Below are 19,276 nucleotides of genomic sequence, written 5' to 3'. Positions count from 1 at the left end.
AGTGATTGGTCACAAGGAGACTCGGAAGTGCCTCTGATCAGAGCCCCAGAGGAAGGCTCCGTTCCGTTCCACACTTGGATCCAGGAATCGGCATGTTCCAGGCTGCTCTCTATGGTACCTTTGGGCGGATAGAGGGGGCCGCGCAAGGTATTAAGGGACAATAATGGCCGCATTCAAGGTGTGGATTTTGGCTCCTTGAGGCTGTCTAAGCGAGGGGTGGCAGCGCCGGCGCCCCAGAATCTGGTACTGAAGGGTCCCAAGAGTCGCGCTTGGTGAGGTGAGAGTCCCTTCTTCCTTGCTGACCGTCCCTTCGCCAATCATGGCGGCTCCGGGCGGCGGATATTGGTTCCCTGCTCAGGTTGGGTCCCCGGTTTGGAGAGTTCCTCTGTCGTCCCTGTTATCCACCTTGCCTTACTCTCACCTCAGGGATGTTGCGTCCGTCCTGCCCGCCTTGGCCTTTCTCCTTGTTCTGGTCAGATCCTGCTGCCTGAAGCGGCCTCGCTGAGATCCAGAGATGCTGCCTGGAGCGGCCCTGCTCCCTCTCTCAGGCCTCCGCCTTAGCCCACCCCAGACTGTCACCTTGTGTCTTTCTCTGCTCTCTCACAGTGTTGTTTATACCAGGCAATCTGGGGGGCGATCTGTTCTACTAGAATATCAGCTCCAGGTGGGCGGGGATTTTTGTTTTGTTCTGTTCTCTGTTGCTACTGCCGAGAACTACATTTGGCTCAGGGAGGTCCTTAGTGAATAATTGTCGAATGAAGGAATCCAGGTTCTTTCCTCCCTGGCTTCCTCGTATCCCTTGTAGTTTTTTTGCCATTCATCCTTCTCCTTTGCTTTGATAACTTGTTGGAATGAGAGGAATTATCCAGGCACCCAGAACTAGAATATGTTGATGTGTGGGAGATGTTTAGTGAGAGGTAAAGAGGAATTTGTTTCAAGCGGAGTGCTGGAAGGCTTGTAGCCACTTAAATACTTCTCAGTAACACTTTTTCCTAATCTAGTATTTCTCATAAATATTTTTGGTGAACATGGTTTGTTATTAAACTGATTTTGGCTGCTGTGAGTAAATTGTTTTCTGTAAAATGCAGCTAGGCCAAGAAAAGCCACTAACATATGAGAACATGGATGGTAGACTTATGCCCCATCTCTATGCTGCTGTACCTGATGTTTAAAGAGAGGGAGAGGTAGAACTCATGTAAAAAATTGGCGAGGGACCAATAGTATATAGGAGGATAGCAAATAATATATGTAATGGAGCAGTTACATTTATGTAAGTCTTATGGTTATATAAAGAACTACTCTTCACGGTTTCACATTCACTTTTTGTTTGATTCTCACAATAGCTTCATGGATTAGGCAAAGTAAAAATTATTTCCATTTAATAGATATGAAATTATGGCTAACCAAAGGATTAAGTTATTTGCTTATCATACAGGTGGAAAGTGTCAAGAGCTTGGTTTCTAATTGAGGTTTCTGACTCAAACTTAGTTGTGTTTCCCCTACACCCCTGTGACAGATGACATCAGGCTCTAGAAAGTATCCCTTAGTGAGACCTTTTATTGCCTCTTGGATCCTTGGGGTTGGGGAGGAATATATGGGGTGTGTGTGTGTGTGTGTATCTGCTTGGGTGTCTGTTGGGGGTGGAAATAGGATCTTTGGAGATTGTCAGTGACTCGATGGAAAGGTCTTGGAGAGAGGCAGCCTGGTCTTAGGGGGAGATGAGGACGGTTAATCACCTAAATTTAACCATAACCGTATTTATTCTGGGATATAGTAGAGCTGAGCCTTCTCCAGTAGCAAATGGTTTGCCTTCTTTCCAGAGAAATCCCATATCCTGTGATGGGGGACACCAGTGAGGATGCCTCTATCCATCGATTGGAAGGCACTGATCTGGACTCTCAGGTTGGCGGTCTAATTTGCAAGACCAAAAGTGCGGCCAGCGAGCAGCATGTCTTCAAGGCCCCTGCTCCTCGCCCTTCATTACTAGGACTGGACTTGCTGGCTTCCCTGAAACGGAGGGAGCGAGAGGAGAAGGACGATGGGGAGGACAAGAAGAAGTCCAAAATCTCTTCCTACAAGGACTGGGAAGAGAGCAAGGATGACCAGAAGGATGCTGAGGAAGAGGGTGGTGCCCAGGCTGGCCGAAATATCCGGAAAGACAGGTAAAGGCCTTACGATGGTTTAGCCTACAGAGGGAAGTGAGTGGAGCCTGGAAAATAACATCTCATGTTTATCTCTTAGTTTTCCTGTTAGACATTTAGAGCTTTATGATTTTATGATAATTATGTAATATTGAGGGTAGGTAGGAATTTGTGGGGCAAAACAAATGTGGCTAAAGAGAAGACGGTAGAGGTTAGAGATGCCTTGGATTATTGCCATGTGCAAGCCTGCTGTACCAGGGAGAGAAAGTGGAAAAGGACAGATCACTTGTTTTTCGGGCAGAGTTTTTCTCCTATGGAGGGGCTTTACCTCTTGCCCTCCCTGTTTCAGACATTATCGATCTGCTCGGGTAGAGACTCCATCCCATCCTGGTGGTGTGAGCGAAGAGTTTTGGGAACGCAGTCGGCAGAGAGAGCGGGAGCGGCGGGAACATGGTGTCTATGCCTCCTCCAAAGAAGAAAAGGATTGGAAGAAGGAGAAATCGCGGGATCGAGACTATGACCGCAAGAGGGACCGAGGTAAACTTCAGCATAGTTCCTATTGTCTGTTAGCATTTGAATAAACATGGCACCCTTTTTCCTGTTGTAGGAGTTTTTACAACACCCCTAAGTTAGGGAGTCCTATTTGCATGATGTACGCCTGAATGGTTTTGACCCTGTTGGGATTGGGAATACTAGTTTCAGAAAAGAGCTGTCGCCTGTAACATAGCTGCTCTCCTTGAGTGTGTGGCCTTCGATTTATTATGAAAATTGATGACAGGCTCGTCCGAGTGCAGTGGTGTTTACAACTAATTGATCACAACCAGTTACAGATTTCTTTGTTCCTTCTCCACTCCCACTGCTTCACTTGACTAGCCTTAAAATAAAAAATAAATAAATAAATAAAAAATAAAATTGATGATAAAGGAGATAAGAAATATATATAAGAGACCGGAGTTTATAATAGTATGGGTTATAGAGAAAGGACAGTGCTAGGGAACAAAGCTAGACATAAAATCCAGTGCTCTCCGTGCTCAGTATTAAGTTTTATAGCTGATAGAATTGTAACTGTTAAAAAAGTGATTCACTGTAAACTTTTACTATTATTTTTGAATTCTTGCTGAAAAATAACTGTTACTGCGCGTTTGAAACTTTCTAGCCAGTAACTTTTTTCCCCTTGGGAGAATGGGCATAGTTGAGTTTCAGGAGCCTACAGATCACATTTGAGCAGTGTACGTTGCACCTGTGAGTGAGTGGGCAGCCTGTCCTTTCTTTAGGGTGAAGATGGCTATACCTTAGGGTGGGACACACGTTTCTAAGCTTTGTGTGACTCTTCTTAGATGAGCGGGATAGAAGTAGGCACAGCAGCAGATCGGAGCGAGATGGAGGGTCAGAGCGTAGCAGCAGAAGAAATGAACCTGAGAGCCCACGACATCGACCTAAAGGTAGACTGGCTGTTTTGTTGGTTTGTGAGGATTCAGGTGTATAAAAGGCAGAATGAGTGACTCTCGTCTTCAGTGAGATGGCCGAGGCACTGAATCAGAATTCCTGATTCTACCATGAACATCTTGGGATGGTTGGTTCTGAGTCAGGTGGGCACAGCTCTGCACTTCTCCATTGGGCTGGATATGCTTACTGTGAGAGGCTGGTTTGCTGAATGGCCAGTTTTCCAAATGGCCCGAAAGAATAGGGAGCTAGAGGTAGAAGAAGTGTTCATTAAAAAGAACTGTTTATATCCGGGGGGGGGGGGGGGTGTGTGTGTTTATAGAGATAAAGTAAATATCCCTTAAAATGTTGTCATAAACACAGAATGAAAACTGGACCATTGGCCAGGTGCGGTGGCTCACACCTATAATCCCAGCATTTTGGGAGGTTGAAGTGGGCAGATCACTTGAAGTCAGGAGTTCAAGACCTGCCTGGCCAACATGGTGCAACCCTGTCTCTACTAAAATACAAAAATTAGCCTGGTGTGATGGTGGGCACCTATAATTTCAGCTTCTTGGGAGGCTGAGGCAGGAGAGTCACTTGAACCCAGGAGGCGGAGGTTGCAGTAAGCCAAGATCACACTACTGTACTCTAGCCTGGGTGATAGAACAAGACCTCTCAATAAAAAAAAAAAAAAAAAAATCCTGGACCATTAAAAATTGAGGTATCTTTAAAAACTGTCAAAATCAATCTTATCCATTATAGATCCGTGCAAGGTTTAGAAATAGTAAAAGGAGTAAATTTGGGTAATTGACTTTTGGTAACTGGTTCTAGAGCCATGTTGTGGTTAAGTGAGATGTTGCCTGTGGATATGTCTTTTGTGGCCCCAGATGCAGCCACCCCTTCAAGGTCTACCTGGGAGGAAGAGGACAGTGGTTATGGCTCCTCAAGGCGCTCGCAGTGGGAATCCCCCTCGCCAACACCTTCCTATCGGGATTCTGAGCGGAGCCATCGGCCGTCCACTCGGGATCGAGACAGGTGATGTTCCGGGCAGAGCAGCCTAGTTTTGCTAGGTGGGTGGAAGGCGCCTTGGTAGGGAGAGCAGATGGCGGTCAGAGGGACATGCTTAGCTCAGTGACGGTTTTCTGATACTGGTACTGCTGTTCCCAGGTCTGTGAGGGGCAAGTACTCGGATGACACACCTCTGCCAACTCCCTCCTATAAATACAATGAGTGGGCCGATGATAGAAGACACTTGGGGTCCACCCCGCGTCTGTCCAGGGGCCGAGGTGAGGCCTGGGGGGCAGGAGGCAGAAGAGCAGGCTTGCTCACACTAGCAAGTATGAGCAGGGGCTGCGCTTCTTGAGCTGTGCAGCCCTGCAGATCTGTCCAGGGCCACTGGGGATGGGCCAGGGCATGGACTGACCTGCTCCCTGTGCTCCTCCAGGAAGACGTGAGGAGGGCGAAGAAGGCATTTCGTTTGACACGGAAGAGGAGCGGCAGCAGTGGGAGGATGACCAGAGGGTAAAGATTTATACCTCTGAGGGACTGATTGAGGCTGGTATCCGTCCATGGATGGGGGACTCTCCAGTGGGACTGGGCTTTGATGAGGGTGTAGCTGATCCCTGTTCAGCCCCAAAGCCCTGGAGTCTCTGCAGAGGCATAGGTGGCACAGTGAACCCTGTCACTCACTGCAGTAGGCTGACTTTACTCTTCTGTTATGTGTTGGTGCCACCATGTGGTAAATCTAAGAAGTGCTGTCGCGATGGGCTGCCCTCCAGTCCTGTGTGTAGTCTCCCTCTGTGGTTCTCCAGATGGCATGTGGGTGCAGGGTGGCCTTTCTTACACCCCTCACAAGGGTAGCTCCATTGCAGTAGTGACTTCTTGCCAAGCGTCCCTTCTTCTGTGTCCATGTCTCGTGCATAAACTTGATCTGTTCCTTATTCCCTTGCTTCGCCTCCTGCCCTGCAGCAAGCTGATCGGGATTGGTATATGATGGATGAGGGGTATGATGAGTTCCACAACCCTCTGGCCTATTCCTCTGAGGACTACGTGAGGAGACGGGAGCAGCACCTGCATAAACAGAAGCAGAAGCGCATTTCAGCTCAGCGGAGACAGATCAACGAGGTGAGGCTGCCTGTAGAAGTTGGAGCGGATTCAGAGCTGGAGGTGGAGCATGTGGAGAAGCAGCAGGTTACACCCAAGTGAGACCAGCACAGCTTGTCCCCCGATTGCTGAGAAGATCAGGTCCTCTGGTGGTGGAGGAGGAGTGGGTGATGAGCCTTTTAGGAGCTTAAGGAAAGCTCAGGCTCATACTTCTCACTTCTGCACTCAAGTATCATTGATGGGAACAGGTGCGGTGGGACCTGCCTCTGTGGGCTGTGTTCTTTGTGTTTCTGATGTGGGTTAGGGATGCTCACCATTCATGTGTCCATCTAGAGATTCTGATTTAGTTAAAAGGTGCTGCTTCTTGGAACAAAGTCCTGCAGGTGATTCTGTCTGTGCAGAGACAGAATGTCACTGGGTAGAGGCTAGTGACATCTTTACAGCCACCAGTGGCCTTCTGTTGGGACTTGATGTGTGGACTTACCTAGTAGCCTTTCAGGACGACTTTTGGGGTGGAAATTTGAGTGTGGCTCCCATTGCATCATCACAGGATAATGAGCGCTGGGAGACGAACCGCATGCTCACCAGTGGGGTGGTCCATCGGCTGGAGGTGGACGAGGACTTTGAAGAGGACAATGCGGCCAAGGTGCACCTGATGGTGCACAATCTGGTGCCTCCCTTTCTAGATGGGCGCATTGTCTTCACCAAGCAGGTGAGCCTCCTCTGTGGCCAGGGACAAGACAGCTCAGAGAGACCTGAAGTGGGCCAGCTGCAGTGGTTCATGCCTTTGGGAGGCTGAGGTGGGCGGATCATTGGAGTACAGGATTTAAGACCAGCCTGGGTGATACGGTGAAACCCTGTCTCAAAAGTACAGAAATTAGCTGGGCATGGTAGCGGGCACCTATGGTCTCAGCAATTTGGGAGGCTGAGGCAGGAGAATTGCTTGAACCTGGGAGGCAGAAGCTGCAGTGAGCAGGCATCACACTACTGCACTCCAGCCTGGATGACAGAGTGAGACTGTCTCAAAAAAAAAAAAAAAAAAAAAAAAGAGGGCCCTGATGTGGAGACAGAAAGACAAAAGAGAAAGGAGAAAATAGCCAATAGCCTTGTACCATGAGAGGGTAGCACTCCCTTTCACGGGTAGGACTCTTATGAAATTGGCCTTCTTCCCCCACCTGCTGCAGCCAGAGCCAGTGATTCCAGTGAAGGATGCCACTTCTGACCTGGCTATCATTGCTCGGAAAGGCAGCCAAACGGTGCGGAAGCACAGGGAGCAGAAGGAGCGCAAGAAGGTTGGTTTCTTGTCACCGGGGCTGCAAAGTCTATGCGTATTTTTTTCTTTTTTCTTCTTTTCAAAGTCTTATTAGGCCACAAATAGGAGGTAGGAGTCCCCTCCATCAAGTCCTTAGTCTTGATAGCCATGAAGCCTGGTGTTGAGAGAGCTGGAGACTTGGGGCTTGGAATGCATGGCTCGGAGCCACCAGTGCCCTGGGGGAGTTTATGAACTGTAGGGTAAAGCCTGCTGTCCACTGGGATTGATTTTCCATTGCCCACAGTCACGTGGCAGGAGGGAGCAGACTGACCTTTTTCCTTTTCAGGCCCAGCACAAACACTGGGAACTGGCTGGGACCAAACTGGGAGATATAATGGGCGTCAAGAAGGAGGAAGAGCCAGATAAACCTGTGACGGAGGACGGGAAGGTAGACTACAGGTGGGCAGCCTCTGCCAGTAGTGGAGCAGCCTTGCTCCAAAGATGGGGGGCCTGTCCGGGCAGTAGCAGCAGAACTCATCAACTTTGTGGCTCCTGAATGGGAGATGCTTAAGATGCCTCTCGGCATCTTCTGCTCTCTTCCAGTCCCTTCCTCCTGGTCTCTTCACTCTTTTACTTTTCCCAGATGTGATTCCTGCTGCCCCCACTGTTTCCTCTGGTGCTGGTGCTGTAAGAGGAAGGAGGCCCAGGGAGGTTAAGTAACTTGTCTGAGGTCACCCAGCTCACCAGTGAGGGAGTTAGGATCAGATCCAGGCAGTCTCACATCAGGGCCCATGCCCTCAGCCACTCTGCTGAAGTGTCTCCCAGGTGTTCAGTGTGGGTGGCTGGGTTTTACTCTCTTAGATTTCAGTTCACTATAGGAACTTAAAAAAAATTTTTTTTTAATTTTAATTTTTTGAGACAGAGTCCTGTTCTGTCTCCCAGGCTGGAGTGCAGTGGTGCAATCTTGGCTCACTGCAACCTCTGCCTCCCAGGTTCAAGTGATTCCCTTGCCTCAGTCTCCCATGTAGCTGAGAGATTACAGGCACCCGCTACCACACCTAGCTAATTTTTGTATTTTTATTACAGATGGGTTTTCACCAGGTTGGCCAGGCTGGTCTCAAACTCCTGACCTCAGGTGATCCACCCTCCTCAGCCTCCCAAAATGCTGGGATTACAGGCATGAGCCACTGCGTCTGGCAAGAAGAACTATTTTTAAAAGAGGTTCTGAAATAGAAAGGGTTATCTTATTGGGCAATGACTTCTCTGTTCATAGAGGCATCTAAATAGATGCTGAGCTGGGATTCCTACGTTGGGCCGGTGGCTGGACTCACCTGTCCCTCAAGATTCTCATCCTTCTAATGCCCTCACATCCTACTGAACAGTCATTTGAGTTAATAATTCTACTCCTATGTGAAATGTCCAAATGACAAGTTGGTACTATTGATCAGTCTTTACATGTCTCTAGTTAACTTAATTCCTTGGGTATTAGTTATTGGGTGACCAGGAGCAACTGGGTGAAATTAGAAATAGGAAGCTCAACAGAGCGTAGGGTGGCAGGTCTGCCAGGAAAAGTCTCTTGGGGAAGGGGTTGGGGAGGGGGGTGTGGACAGTGTGGAGCACAGAGCTGGTGTTTTTTTGCCCTGTAGCCTTGGGAAAGTGACAGTGCTCTGAGTCATGGGTGTGTACGTGTATCAGACATTGAGAGCTTTCAGTAGAGGTTGCAGGTAACCGTTTAGTGGGGCTCTTCTCACAGTTCTTTGAAAACAAAGCCATACAGACTATGCTGTCCTGCTGTGCTGCCAAGAAGAGGGAGGAAGTTGACCCATGTCATGTGCTGTGCGCCCTTACCTCTTCACAAGGCCTGTGTGGCTATTTTAGCGCTTTAGGTGTTGTGCTGAAATTGCCCGAGGGTATTTTCTACAAGTTAGTGACCTGGGAATTGATTTCTGCTCCTTTTCTGCTCACTTTGTTTAGGTTAGAGGGTTTGCCAGCCTGGTTATCTGTAACTCCTCCAATCCATGTTCAGCTCTGTTGGACCGTGGGGTGTTGAGTGTGTTGTGGATGATGGATTCTTAACGTGGCAATTTCAGTCCTTAGGCCAATGAGAACCATCTCAGATTCCCTGGCTGCTTTGGTGTCTCAGATTCTTGTGGAAGTCCTCATTCCTGAGTGTAGGAGGAAGGGTAGTAACCCAATCAGGAAGGGCAGCATAGGGCACCATGCAGGGTGTTTAGGCTGCTGTATGTTCCTAGGACAGAGCAGAAGTTTGCAGATCACATGAAGAAAAAGAGCGAAGCCAGCAGTGAATTTGCAAAGAAGAAGTCCATCCTGGAGCAGAGGCAGTACTTGCCCATCTTTGCAGTGCAGCAGGAGCTGCTCACTATTATCAGGTAACTTCACCCAGGGTCCAAGAATCCAGTGTCAAATCAGGGAGTCAGGAGCAGACCCAGGTCTCCCATGTTTACCCAGGAGCTCTTTTCCTTTTTGTGCATTGCACCCAGTGGAGAAGGGAAATAATTTTTTTCTCTGAGCTCATGCTGGGGGTACACCACACAAAGTATCAGAGGGCACCATTTTGTTTTAGCTCACCTGGTTAAACCCCACCGTATTCCAGATGTTTCAGGTGGTATCTCAGTAAGAGGCTGTTTTCCCAGTGAAATTCTCCCTTCTAAGCTGGCATGCTCCTGGATAGTTAGACATGGAGATAGGAGGTCGTGGAGTCTTCTCGGAGGCTGGGTGTTGGCCTCCCGTTTGAGCTGATAACCCTTTGCCTGCTTGTCCTCGTAGAGACAACAGCATCGTGATCGTGGTTGGGGAGACGGGAAGTGGTAAGACCACTCAGCTGACGCAGTATCTTCATGAAGATGGTTACACGGACTATGGGATGATTGGGTGCACCCAACCCCGGCGCGTGGCTGCCATGTCAGTGGCCAAGAGAGTCAGCGAAGAGATGGGGGGAAACCTTGGCGAGGAGGTGAGTGGGCATGGGGGCTGAGCCATGTTGTTATTCCCCAGTAGCTTCCACCCATTTTTGCTAAAGGGTGTGATCTGCTAAGGCCTGGACCCCAGCATGGGGTGTAATGATGGTGAGCTAGTGGCCAGGACGTCTGAGCCATCTGTCTGACCTCCAGGTGGGCTACGCCATCCGCTTTGAAGACTGCACTTCAGAGAACACCTTGATCAAATACATGACCGATGGGATCCTGCTCCGAGAGTCCCTCCGGGAAGCTGACCTGGATCACTACAGCGCCATCATCATGGATGAGGCCCACGAGCGCTCCCTCAACACTGACGTGCTCTTTGGGCTGCTCCGGGAGGTGAGGGCTGTGTGGTTTGGTGCCTCTGCACTTGGGGTGTTAACCACAGCAGCACCAGTACTAGTGGGGTGCTCCAGGTAGGCTGAGGGGATCTCTGGCAGGCCAGAGTTTCCCTGAGGCCTCCGGTTGCAGAGTTCAGACCTGGGTTGTAGTTTAAGCTGTTCTTGCTCCACTGAGAGTGACTTGGGGTTTTCTGTGCAGTGGCTTCATTGCTTCAGGATTGGTTAAGAATTGAATAGGCCCATTTGTCAGCTTTGACTTCTGTTTCCTTGGGAGTTGTGCTGATGGGATTGCAGGGCAGGAGCCAAGGGTCCCCACCGGTGGGGCCTCTGAGCGGTCTCCTCTCTCAGGTAGTGGCTCGGCGCTCAGACCTGAAGCTCATCGTCACATCAGCCACGATGGATGCGGAGAAGTTTGCTGCCTTTTTTGGGAATGTCCCCATTTTCCACATCCCTGGCCGTACCTTCCCTGTTGACATCCTCTTCAGCAAGGTATTGAGGCCTCCATGTTATGAACTGACCCTTCCATGCCATGCCCTTCTCTGATGAGAAGCCAGCTGGAGGGTGGAGGGTGGGTAGGGGACTGGGTTGGAGAAGATTTCATAGGGACCATGGTGCAAATGGAGCAGCCTGCAGCTGTGGGGCCCTGGGGGACAAAGGACTGTGCTCTAGGCAAAATTTTGTTTCATTGTTTCTTTGGGGCTGAACTATAGGTCCTAGGGAGGCACTGTGGCTTCTTTTAGAGGTCTCGAAGTCAGGCCTATGTAGAGGTGTGGTGGCGCTCAAAGTCCATGGCTCTAGCCCAGAGCAGGGCCTGGGCCACAGGCTTCTGGTACCTCCATCTGACCGTGTCCCTGCTGCTGTTGTAGACCCCACAGGAGGATTACGTGGAGGCTGCAGTGAAGCAATCATTGCAGGTGCACCTGTCAGGGGCCCCTGGGGACATCCTGATCTTCATGCCTGGCCAAGAGGACATTGAGGTGTGTGCCTTGGTCACTGTGGTGAGCGGGTGAGAGGTTAGGGTTCTGGTGTCTCACAGCTCCCTGGGCTCTCAGGTCACCTCAGACCAGATTGTGGAGCATCTGGAGGAACTGGAGAACGCGCCTGCCCTGGCTGTGTTGCCTATCTACTCCCAGCTGCCTTCTGACCTCCAGGCCAAAATCTTTCAGAAGGTGCGACAGCAGGAATGTCCAGGAGTGGCTCCTGGAGTTCTCTAAAGGAAGTGAGAGGGGATGTGACTGTCCTGGCAGGGGGTGAGCTGGCAGGTGGGCTTTTTCCCTTCATGGAGCATTTCCTTTCTCAAGGGACTTAGCTTTCCTTCCCTGTGTTTCTTGCTTGGCTCTAGGCTCCGGATGGTGTTCGGAAGTGCATTGTTGCCACCAATATTGCTGAGACATCCCTGACAGTTGACGGCATCATGTTTGTTATCGATTCTGGTTATTGCAAATTAAAGGTAAGAGAAGACATGGGAGACAGGGCCTGGGTCTTCACCAGAAGCTAACTGAGCTGCAGGGTGGGAAGTCAGGGCCTCGCTGGGGGTCCCAGGATGTGGGAGCACGTGGAAGTGGTGGTGGTGGGAGGAGGGTCACATTGACTGACTGTGCTTGGCTCACTTAACTTTTGTAATACTCGATGAGGTAGATAATTGAAATAACAGTGGAGCTCATAGAGCTGGTGTTTGTGGGAAAGACGTCTTCAGGTGTTCAAGAGAACATTCCTCGAGGCTCTTGGCTCCACAGGACGGCTCCCGGTGCTTCTGGCTCTTCCTCTGCCATGTCCAGCAGCCAGGGCTTGTCTTTGTCTCAGGGCCACCTCTGTTTTCCCCTCACTGTGTCCTTCACCAGCACTTTGCCGTCCCCTCCTAGGTCTTCAACCCCAGGATTGGCATGGATGCTCTGCAGATCTATCCCATTAGCCAGGCCAATGCCAACCAGCGGTCAGGGCGAGCTGGCAGGACGGGCCCAGGTCAGTGTTTCAGGTAGGAGCCCTGTGCTAGCCTGCTTTCCGGGGTAGCGCTGGGGTTGCTGAGTGTGGAGCCCAGGCTGAGGCAGGCAAGATGCTGGTCCCCAAGACTGGAGGCCGCTGGCAGGGCTGCTACTTATTAGTCCTTTCATCCTGTGCTACTGAGTGGAAGGAAGGAGTGGCTTTCCCGGGAGCTCTGAGGTCTGAGGCTGACCTACGTGGATGTAGGTCACATGCAGGTAATACAGCCTGTCTCCCTTCAGAGGGTAGGTCTGGACAAAGGATGCCACTGGTTCTTTTTCACTTCTGTCGTTCTCTTGTTTTCTTTTTTTTCAATTAGAGACAGTTTTGCTCTATCACCCAGGCTGGAGTGCAATGATGCAATCACAGCTCAGTGCAGCCTCGATCTCCTGCACTCAAGTGAGCCTCCCACCTCAGCCTCCCAAGTGGCTGAGATTGCAGGCAGACACCACCACACCTGGCTAATTTTTTCAATTTTTGTAGAGATGGGGTCTTGCTATATTGTCCAGGCTGGTAGTGTGAACTTCTGGCCTCAAGTAATCCTCCTGTCTTGGCCTCCCAAAGTGTTGGCATTATAGGCGTGAGCCACTGTACCTGGCTCTCTTCCCTCCTTTTTTGTTCCTATTTTTAAAAATAATGTATTTACTCTAGAGAGTTAGTGAATGTAGAAAAATAACAAGAAAATAAAACCCAGCCACGATTCTGGAACCCAGGCCCATTGGTTCCAGAAATGAAACAGACAGGTAAGAACCTCCAGAAGAAGAGCTGAATTGGCACATTGGAGTTTTGAATAGGTGGAAGTCAGTGACTCACTGAAGTAGGGGGTTGGGAGAAGAAATGAGAAATTTCCTCCCTGCCTGTGGGATTTCATCTGTACTGGCTGCTGTGGGATTTCCTTGTGGTGAGAAGATGGTGTCTTCTCCCTGGTAGGCTCTACACCCAGAGTGCCTATAAGAACGAGCTCCTGACCACCACAGTGCCCGAGATCCAGAGGACCAACCTGGCCAATGTGGTGCTGCTGCTCAAGTCCCTCGGGGTGCAGGACCTGCTGCAGTTCCACTTCATGGACCCGCCCCCAGAGGACAACATGCTCAACTCCATGTATCAGCTCTGGATCCTCGGGGCCCTGGACAACACAGGTGAGGCAGCCCTGGGAGCCTCATGGGTGCTGGTGCTTGACTTGCCTCTTCCCTCCACTGTCCCGTCAAATATCCGGGCTTGCTTATCTCTCCTAGGTGGTCTGACCTCTACCGGGCGGCTGATGGTGGAGTTCCCACTGGACCCTGCCCTGTCCAAGATGCTCATCGTGTCCTGTGACATGGGCTGCAGCTCCGAGATCCTGCTCATCGTCTCCATGCTCTCCGTCCCGGCCATCTTCTACAGGCCCAAGGTGGGGCAGCGGCCAGCTCTCCTCTCCCGCCAGAGGGCTCGAGGAAGTGTTGGAGAGGGGAATAGCTTCTCTCTGTATCACTGAAATGGAACAGAGGGCAGAATCAAAATTTCTGAAGAATGATTTTGCTGTTCTCAGTTAAGCAGGTTTAGGGTAGGGGAAAGGAAGGGCTGGGCCAGTGGTTCTCAGGGAATGCTTTGGAAATTTGCAAGAGCATTTTTTTATCTTCTAGTATGGTTGCTCCCGAGCCCTCATGTTTTAGAATAGACTTTTAAAAAATTATTTTTATTTTTCTCAAATTGTCAGGGTAACCTGTTGACATGTTTGAAGTTCTCTTTGTGGGTAGGTGGTAGTGTTAGAACCTCTGGGATGTGCTCAGTTGGCCTGGACTCCCCTGTGCTTAGAGTGAGTGTTCTTTTTCCTTTCCTAGGGCAGAGAGGAGGAGAGCGATCAAATCCGGGAGAAGTTTGCTGTCCCTGAGAGTGATCATTTGACCTACCTGAATGTCTACCTGCAGTGGAAGAACAATAATTACTCCACCATCTGGTGTAACGATCATTTCATCCATGCTAAGGCCATGCGGAAGGTAGGGGTGGTGGCCCAGATGAGCAGGATGTTGGGATGAGGGGGCGGGGGTGGGGAGGGAAACAGGGATCCCTCCTGGTGCCTCCATGTCCTGCCCCAGGTCCGGGAGGTGCGAGCTCAACTCAAGGACATCATGGTGCAGCAGCGGATGAGCCTGGCCTCATGTGGCACTGACTGGGACATCGTCAGGAAGTGCATCTGTGCTGCCTACTTCCACCAAGCAGCCAAGCTCAAGGTGAGCCCGGGAGCCTACTGGCCTGATACCTGTATGAGGGCAGAGTTTTTCCTTTCTCCTGGTGTGGTTCAGCAGATCTGGGCTTCTGCCAAAGGGTGTGTCAAGACAGCATTAAGAAATGGGGTGGCTGCCCAAAGGGGTGGTGTTTTCCTGACGTGACTGCCTGTTCTGTCTCCTTCCTAGGGAATTGGGGAGTATGTGAACATCCGCACAGGGATGCCCTGCCACTTGCACCCCACCAGCTCCCTTTTTGGAATGGGCTACACCCCAGATTACATAGTGTATCACGAGTTGGTCATGACCACCAAGGTGAGTCTTTTCCAAGGCGCTTGCATAATGCACAGCCGCCTGTCTGGGCCAGGTCTTGAAACTCCTCACTGCCTTCTGGCATGAGCTTTTAGCCTAGGAGCCTTGAGGCCACATGCGTTGCCATATGAGGCTGGTTTTCATTTGGGGACTTGGGGAAGTACTGCACAGGGTTGAGCCCTAGACTGCAGTGACCTCAGCCGTGCGGGCAGGATTGTTCCCCACTTGCTGCTTGGGATGAGCAACCCCTGTTGGTGTCATTCGAAGGATTTTCAGAGGGGTTAGGCCTTTTCTGTTAGATACTAGGGGGCATTTTCTTAGGCGTGGAGGAATTTGGATGGGAGTATCTGGGGTTTTTACTTTCCTTTTTCAGCCTTGCAGGGCCAGGGATTGGGCTCTAATTGTGGAACCACTCTGGGAGGGACATTGGCCCTCCTGTGACCCTTGCCTCCTTGTCCTTCTGCCCGCAGGAGTATATGCAATGCGTGACTGCCGTGGACGGGGAGTGGCTGGCAGAGCTGGGCCCCATGTTCTATAGCGTGAAACAGGCGGGCAAGTCACGGCAGGTGAGGCTTCTGTGCTCTACCTGGGGGTGCTGTGCTGTTTGCCTGTGGGGTCGATGTTCCCTCAGCTTGTATTAAAGAGTTGTCATCATCCAGCCCACTTACTTCTCTCTCCAAACATAAAGGCTGTGATCCAGCAGGCTGGTCTGTCTGATTCCCCACCACCCATTCCAGTTGTTTGGTAGGCTGAGCCTTTAGAAATAAAACCAAGAAACTCATTATTGAAAAGTCCAAATATTCATAACAGTGGAAAAACAGCACAACAGGCCACCATGAATTCATTGCCATGCCTCTGTAATTGTCAACATTTGGTCAGTTTCACTGTTCCTACCCGCCGCCCCCGACACATCCATTTTTTTTTTCTGGAATATTTTAAAGCTTATCTCATATATATTATTCATCCATAAATACTTGAGTATGTTCCTCTGAGTAAAAGGACTTTTAAATTTTTTAAATATAACCTTTGTGCCATTATCACTTCTAAAAAAATGAATACTTAATGTTACCTAAGTCCCTGGTCTACATTCGGATTTCCCTATTTATCTCAGAGATAATGCTTTATGATGAATTCGGATCCAGACGTTGCAGTTGCTTATGTGTGTTAACTGTTTCCTTTTAGAACAGGCTCTGCCTCATGCTTTTTTTCCATGACATTGATTTATAGGTTATTTGTCCTATTGAATAGTCCGTATGATGTTACTTGCCTCATTGCTTGGTGTTTAACCTGTGCCCGTGTTTCGTGCACTTGCTGTAAGCTGGTGATGAGTCTTGATTAGATCCCAGCTCAGCTGTGTGTGGCAGAGATGCCTGCATATGGCGCTGTGAACCTTCTCTTAGATGCTGTCAGGAGGCATGTGAAGTCTGGTGGCCCCACCTTTGCTGATGGGAGCATGGATGAGAGGCCCCAGTGGTGGCAGCCTGCCCCTTCCCTGATAGGTTTCCAGTGCTCCTCCGTCTCTTTGAGGTTTTAGTGTCTGTTGATGGCCATCACCTAGATCTATTATTTAGGGTTGCAAAATGGTGCTGGGCTTTTGCTTTCCCCTTTCATAACATAATTCTCCCACCCTGGGCCTGCCTGCACCTTCTGCCTGTTCATTCCAGCCAGCAGGTAACGTCTGTTTTTCTGTACTTCCTGGCATAGCTGTGAACTTGATTTTTTAAATAAGAAAGAAATGTAAGTACTCCCTGGACTGAGGCATGACTGGGTTAGAACTGACTTGTCCAGTGCCTTGAGTCAATGAAAAAAGCAGGCCTCCGCTGCAGGAGAGAAGGCGGCTTTAGTACCAAGGCAGGTAGCCATGTGGAGTGCTGGCCTGGTGGACGCAGCACCTGGTTTGTGGCAGGGACATGGGTGCCGACAAGGCTGCCTTCCTCAGTGGTCCCCAGTAGGCTGAGCCAGGCCTGTCCCTCTTCTCTAGGAGAACCGTCGTCGGGCCAAAGAGGAAGCCACTGCCATGGAGGAGGAGATGGCGCTGGCCGAGGAGCAGTTGCGAGCTCGGCGGCAGGAGCAGGAGAAGCGCAGCCCCCTGGGCAGTGTCAGGTGAGCTCTGGCCGTAGGACGCTGGCTGGGGTGGCACCCATCCCGGGAGGCTGCCAGAGACCAGGCCCTGATGCAGGGCCAGAATTTATGAGAAGGTGCATGCATGAAGGTGAACTGGTGACAGAAGTTGCTTGTGTGTTGGGTGGTCACATGGACGTGTGGGAGGAGTTCCAGACAGCTTTAAAGGGGTGACTGTACACCTGCAACCTCCGCTTACTGGCTCAGATTCAGGGCCTGAGGCTGCCTGGAGTAGCAGGGCGGGTCTCACATCTTTACTCACAGTGCAGTGAGGAGAAGAGCTCCTTGGGCTTCTGAGTCTATGCTGGTCCCTGGAGTTAGGCCACACCTGAAGGTTGCAGGCACAGTCCTCTGTGAGACTGCCCTCACTTCAGATACCAGCTGCAGGTGTGGACAACATCCTTTCTTCCAGCGAACCAGCTACAAATTTGGCGATCCCTATGGACTCCTGCAGCTTCAATATTTGCTTGAATGACTTCCAGAACTCCAGAGAGTGCTATACTTACCATTATAGCTTTATTATAGCAAAAAGGTACAAAGTAGGACCAGCCAAAGGGAGAGATGCATAGAGTCAGGTCTGTGAGGGTCTCAAAGGCAAGGCCTTGTTTGTCCTCAGGACCATGTCCCCCTGTAGCACATTGATGCATGACAGTATGACAGGGTATTGCCAGCCAGGAAGCTCACTTGAACTTCCGTGTCCAGAGTTCTTATCATCAGGGTTCTGTTACTTAGGCATGAATGACTGAATCATGGTCATGAGGTAGAGCTCAGCCTCCAGCCCCCGCTCCTCTTCAGAGGTGAGGCTGACAGCACATGGCTCAGAGCCCCAACGCTAACCCCATGGCTGAGAGGCCAGCCTGCCTTGAGTCATCTTGTTGGATAAACTCAGGAGCTCACCAAGAGTCACCTCATTAGTGTAATTTCTCAAACGAGTGCTGAGGGGCCCCCATGAATAGCAGACACTTCAGTCACTTAGGAAATTCCAAGGGTTTAGAGTTGCCTCCCAGGCACTGGGACGAAGGCAGGTGAAATTCTCTGTGACACAGCTGGAGTGGTGCTAAAGCTGCTTTTGTAGCTCACATAGGGACTGTGGAAGGAGTTGTTAAAATCCAATCTGAAGCATATTGGAATGAGTGAGCTTCCTTGATTACATCGTCAGTCGAACATGGGGACGGCAGGGGAGTGGGAATGTGCCTATGAGGAGATCCCTTGGCCCCAGAGCTCCCCATCACAGGTTAGGACAGTAAGGCCTAGGACTGCATCCTCCTGCCCTCCCTCCTGGGGGAGAGGTCACGGTGTTTCCTGATTCCTCCTGTTGTGTCTCCAGGTCTACGAAGATCTACACTCCGGGCAGGAAAGAGCAGGGAGAGCCCATGACTCCTCGCCGTACACCAGCCCGCTTTGGTCTGTGAGCTGAGGCTGTCCCCGGAGAGGATGGCAGCAGGTGTTGGGCCCTGAGCCCTCTAGCAGGAGCCCTGAGGCTGCAGACAAAGCCCTTTCATCTGAGGACTTTTATCTGTGTACCTCATGGCCCTGAGGCAGTTCCTGCTGGACCAGGCTCTGTGGCAGAGGAGGTGGGGTTCTTCCGTGCAGGAGCATGGCATGGTGGGAGCCAGGCTGCAAAGCATCCCAGATGGTGGCTGGACCCATTGCATAAACCAGCCCAGGACACTTGGCATATGTGCGACTTGGCTGTGGCTATGTCTTTTTTAATCCTTGTGTAAAGCAGCGAAAAAGACCTAAAGGGAATTGTAATTTGGTTATAATTCAGGATTTGGAAATAAATTTATTATTTGTAAAACATGATTGCATTTCTGACTTCTTTCTTTGCCCCCCTCAATCATGTAATAAAGAAGGGGGCCGCAGAAGCTTGCCCTGACTTCCTGGCACGAATCATCCTGGAACTCTGTCCTTATTTCTGTGCAGGGCAGGCTGAGCTCTGAGGGTGCCCAGCTGCTCCTGAGGTTGCGGGGCAATGGCAGAGCTGCCTTGATGGCCAGGTGGCAGGAGGGAGATGAGCAGGAGTCCGCCCCAGCCTTCCCTGGGAGGGTTTGGCTGCTTGAAAGAGATCCATGTGATTGCTCAGGATGGCAGAGGGTAAGAGCTGTCCATTGACTGAAAAACAGTGTAAAATATTGCTTATTGATTTTCACGTAAAAGGCGACTCATACCAGCATCCACAGTGTTTTCTCTTTTTAAGCAGTCTCTTAAGTCTGCTGAGGTGGCTTTTGGGTGTTTGGTCCTTTGCACCAACTGTGGTCTGTATCTTGTGATTCCTCTGGGCCGGGCTTCTTCCAGGTGTGCTGGTTGGCAGGTTCTGTGTTGGGGTTGAGTCACAGACAGGATTGGGGCTCAGAAGCACCTTGGTGCTAGGCCAGTGCCAGCATCAGCCCTGTAGTGTGTGCCTGCTGTGCTGTTA

General features: G+C 50.5%; 1 protein-coding gene across 4 annotated transcripts; it reads left to right on the top strand.

The window, feature by feature from the left end:
• The first annotated feature begins 72 nt into the window (after positions 1–72).
• Positions 73–18,660, top strand: DHX38 (DEAH-box helicase 38). 4 transcript variants are annotated; one of them, XM_035282365.3, is made up of 27 exons: positions 73–114; positions 1,821–2,162; positions 2,491–2,678; positions 3,479–3,583; positions 4,454–4,601; positions 4,734–4,852; positions 5,011–5,087; positions 5,535–5,690; positions 6,220–6,381; positions 6,854–6,961; positions 7,268–7,380; positions 9,174–9,311; positions 9,709–9,895; positions 10,053–10,238; positions 10,589–10,729; positions 11,107–11,217; positions 11,293–11,409; positions 11,583–11,690; positions 12,103–12,215; positions 13,151–13,359; positions 13,456–13,610; positions 14,041–14,196; positions 14,296–14,430; positions 14,614–14,739; positions 15,207–15,302; positions 16,718–16,839; positions 18,185–18,660. In XM_035282365.3, exons 2-27 carry the CDS (start codon positions 1,840–1,842, stop codon positions 18,267–18,269), a joined length of 3,684 nt encoding a protein of 1,227 aa, XP_035138256.1. In that variant the 5' UTR covers positions 73–114; positions 1,821–1,839; the 3' UTR covers positions 18,270–18,660. The 4 variants fall into 4 exon arrangements, with proteins under 4 accessions (XP_035138256.1, XP_035138255.1, XP_035138258.1 ...); XM_035282364.3 differs by having other exon boundaries at positions 73–277; XM_035282367.3 differs by lacking the exon at positions 73–114 and adding an exon at positions 305–358.
• The last annotated feature ends 616 nt before the right edge of the window (positions 18,661–19,276 follow it).

This window comes from Callithrix jacchus, chromosome 20 (assembly GCF_049354715.1).
Source record: "Callithrix jacchus isolate 240 chromosome 20, calJac240_pri, whole genome shotgun sequence".
NCBI lineage: Eukaryota > Metazoa > Chordata > Mammalia > Primates > Cebidae > Callithrix > Callithrix jacchus.
Note: the sequence above shows the minus strand (reverse complement) of the source record. Positions and strands in the feature narration are given on the sequence as shown.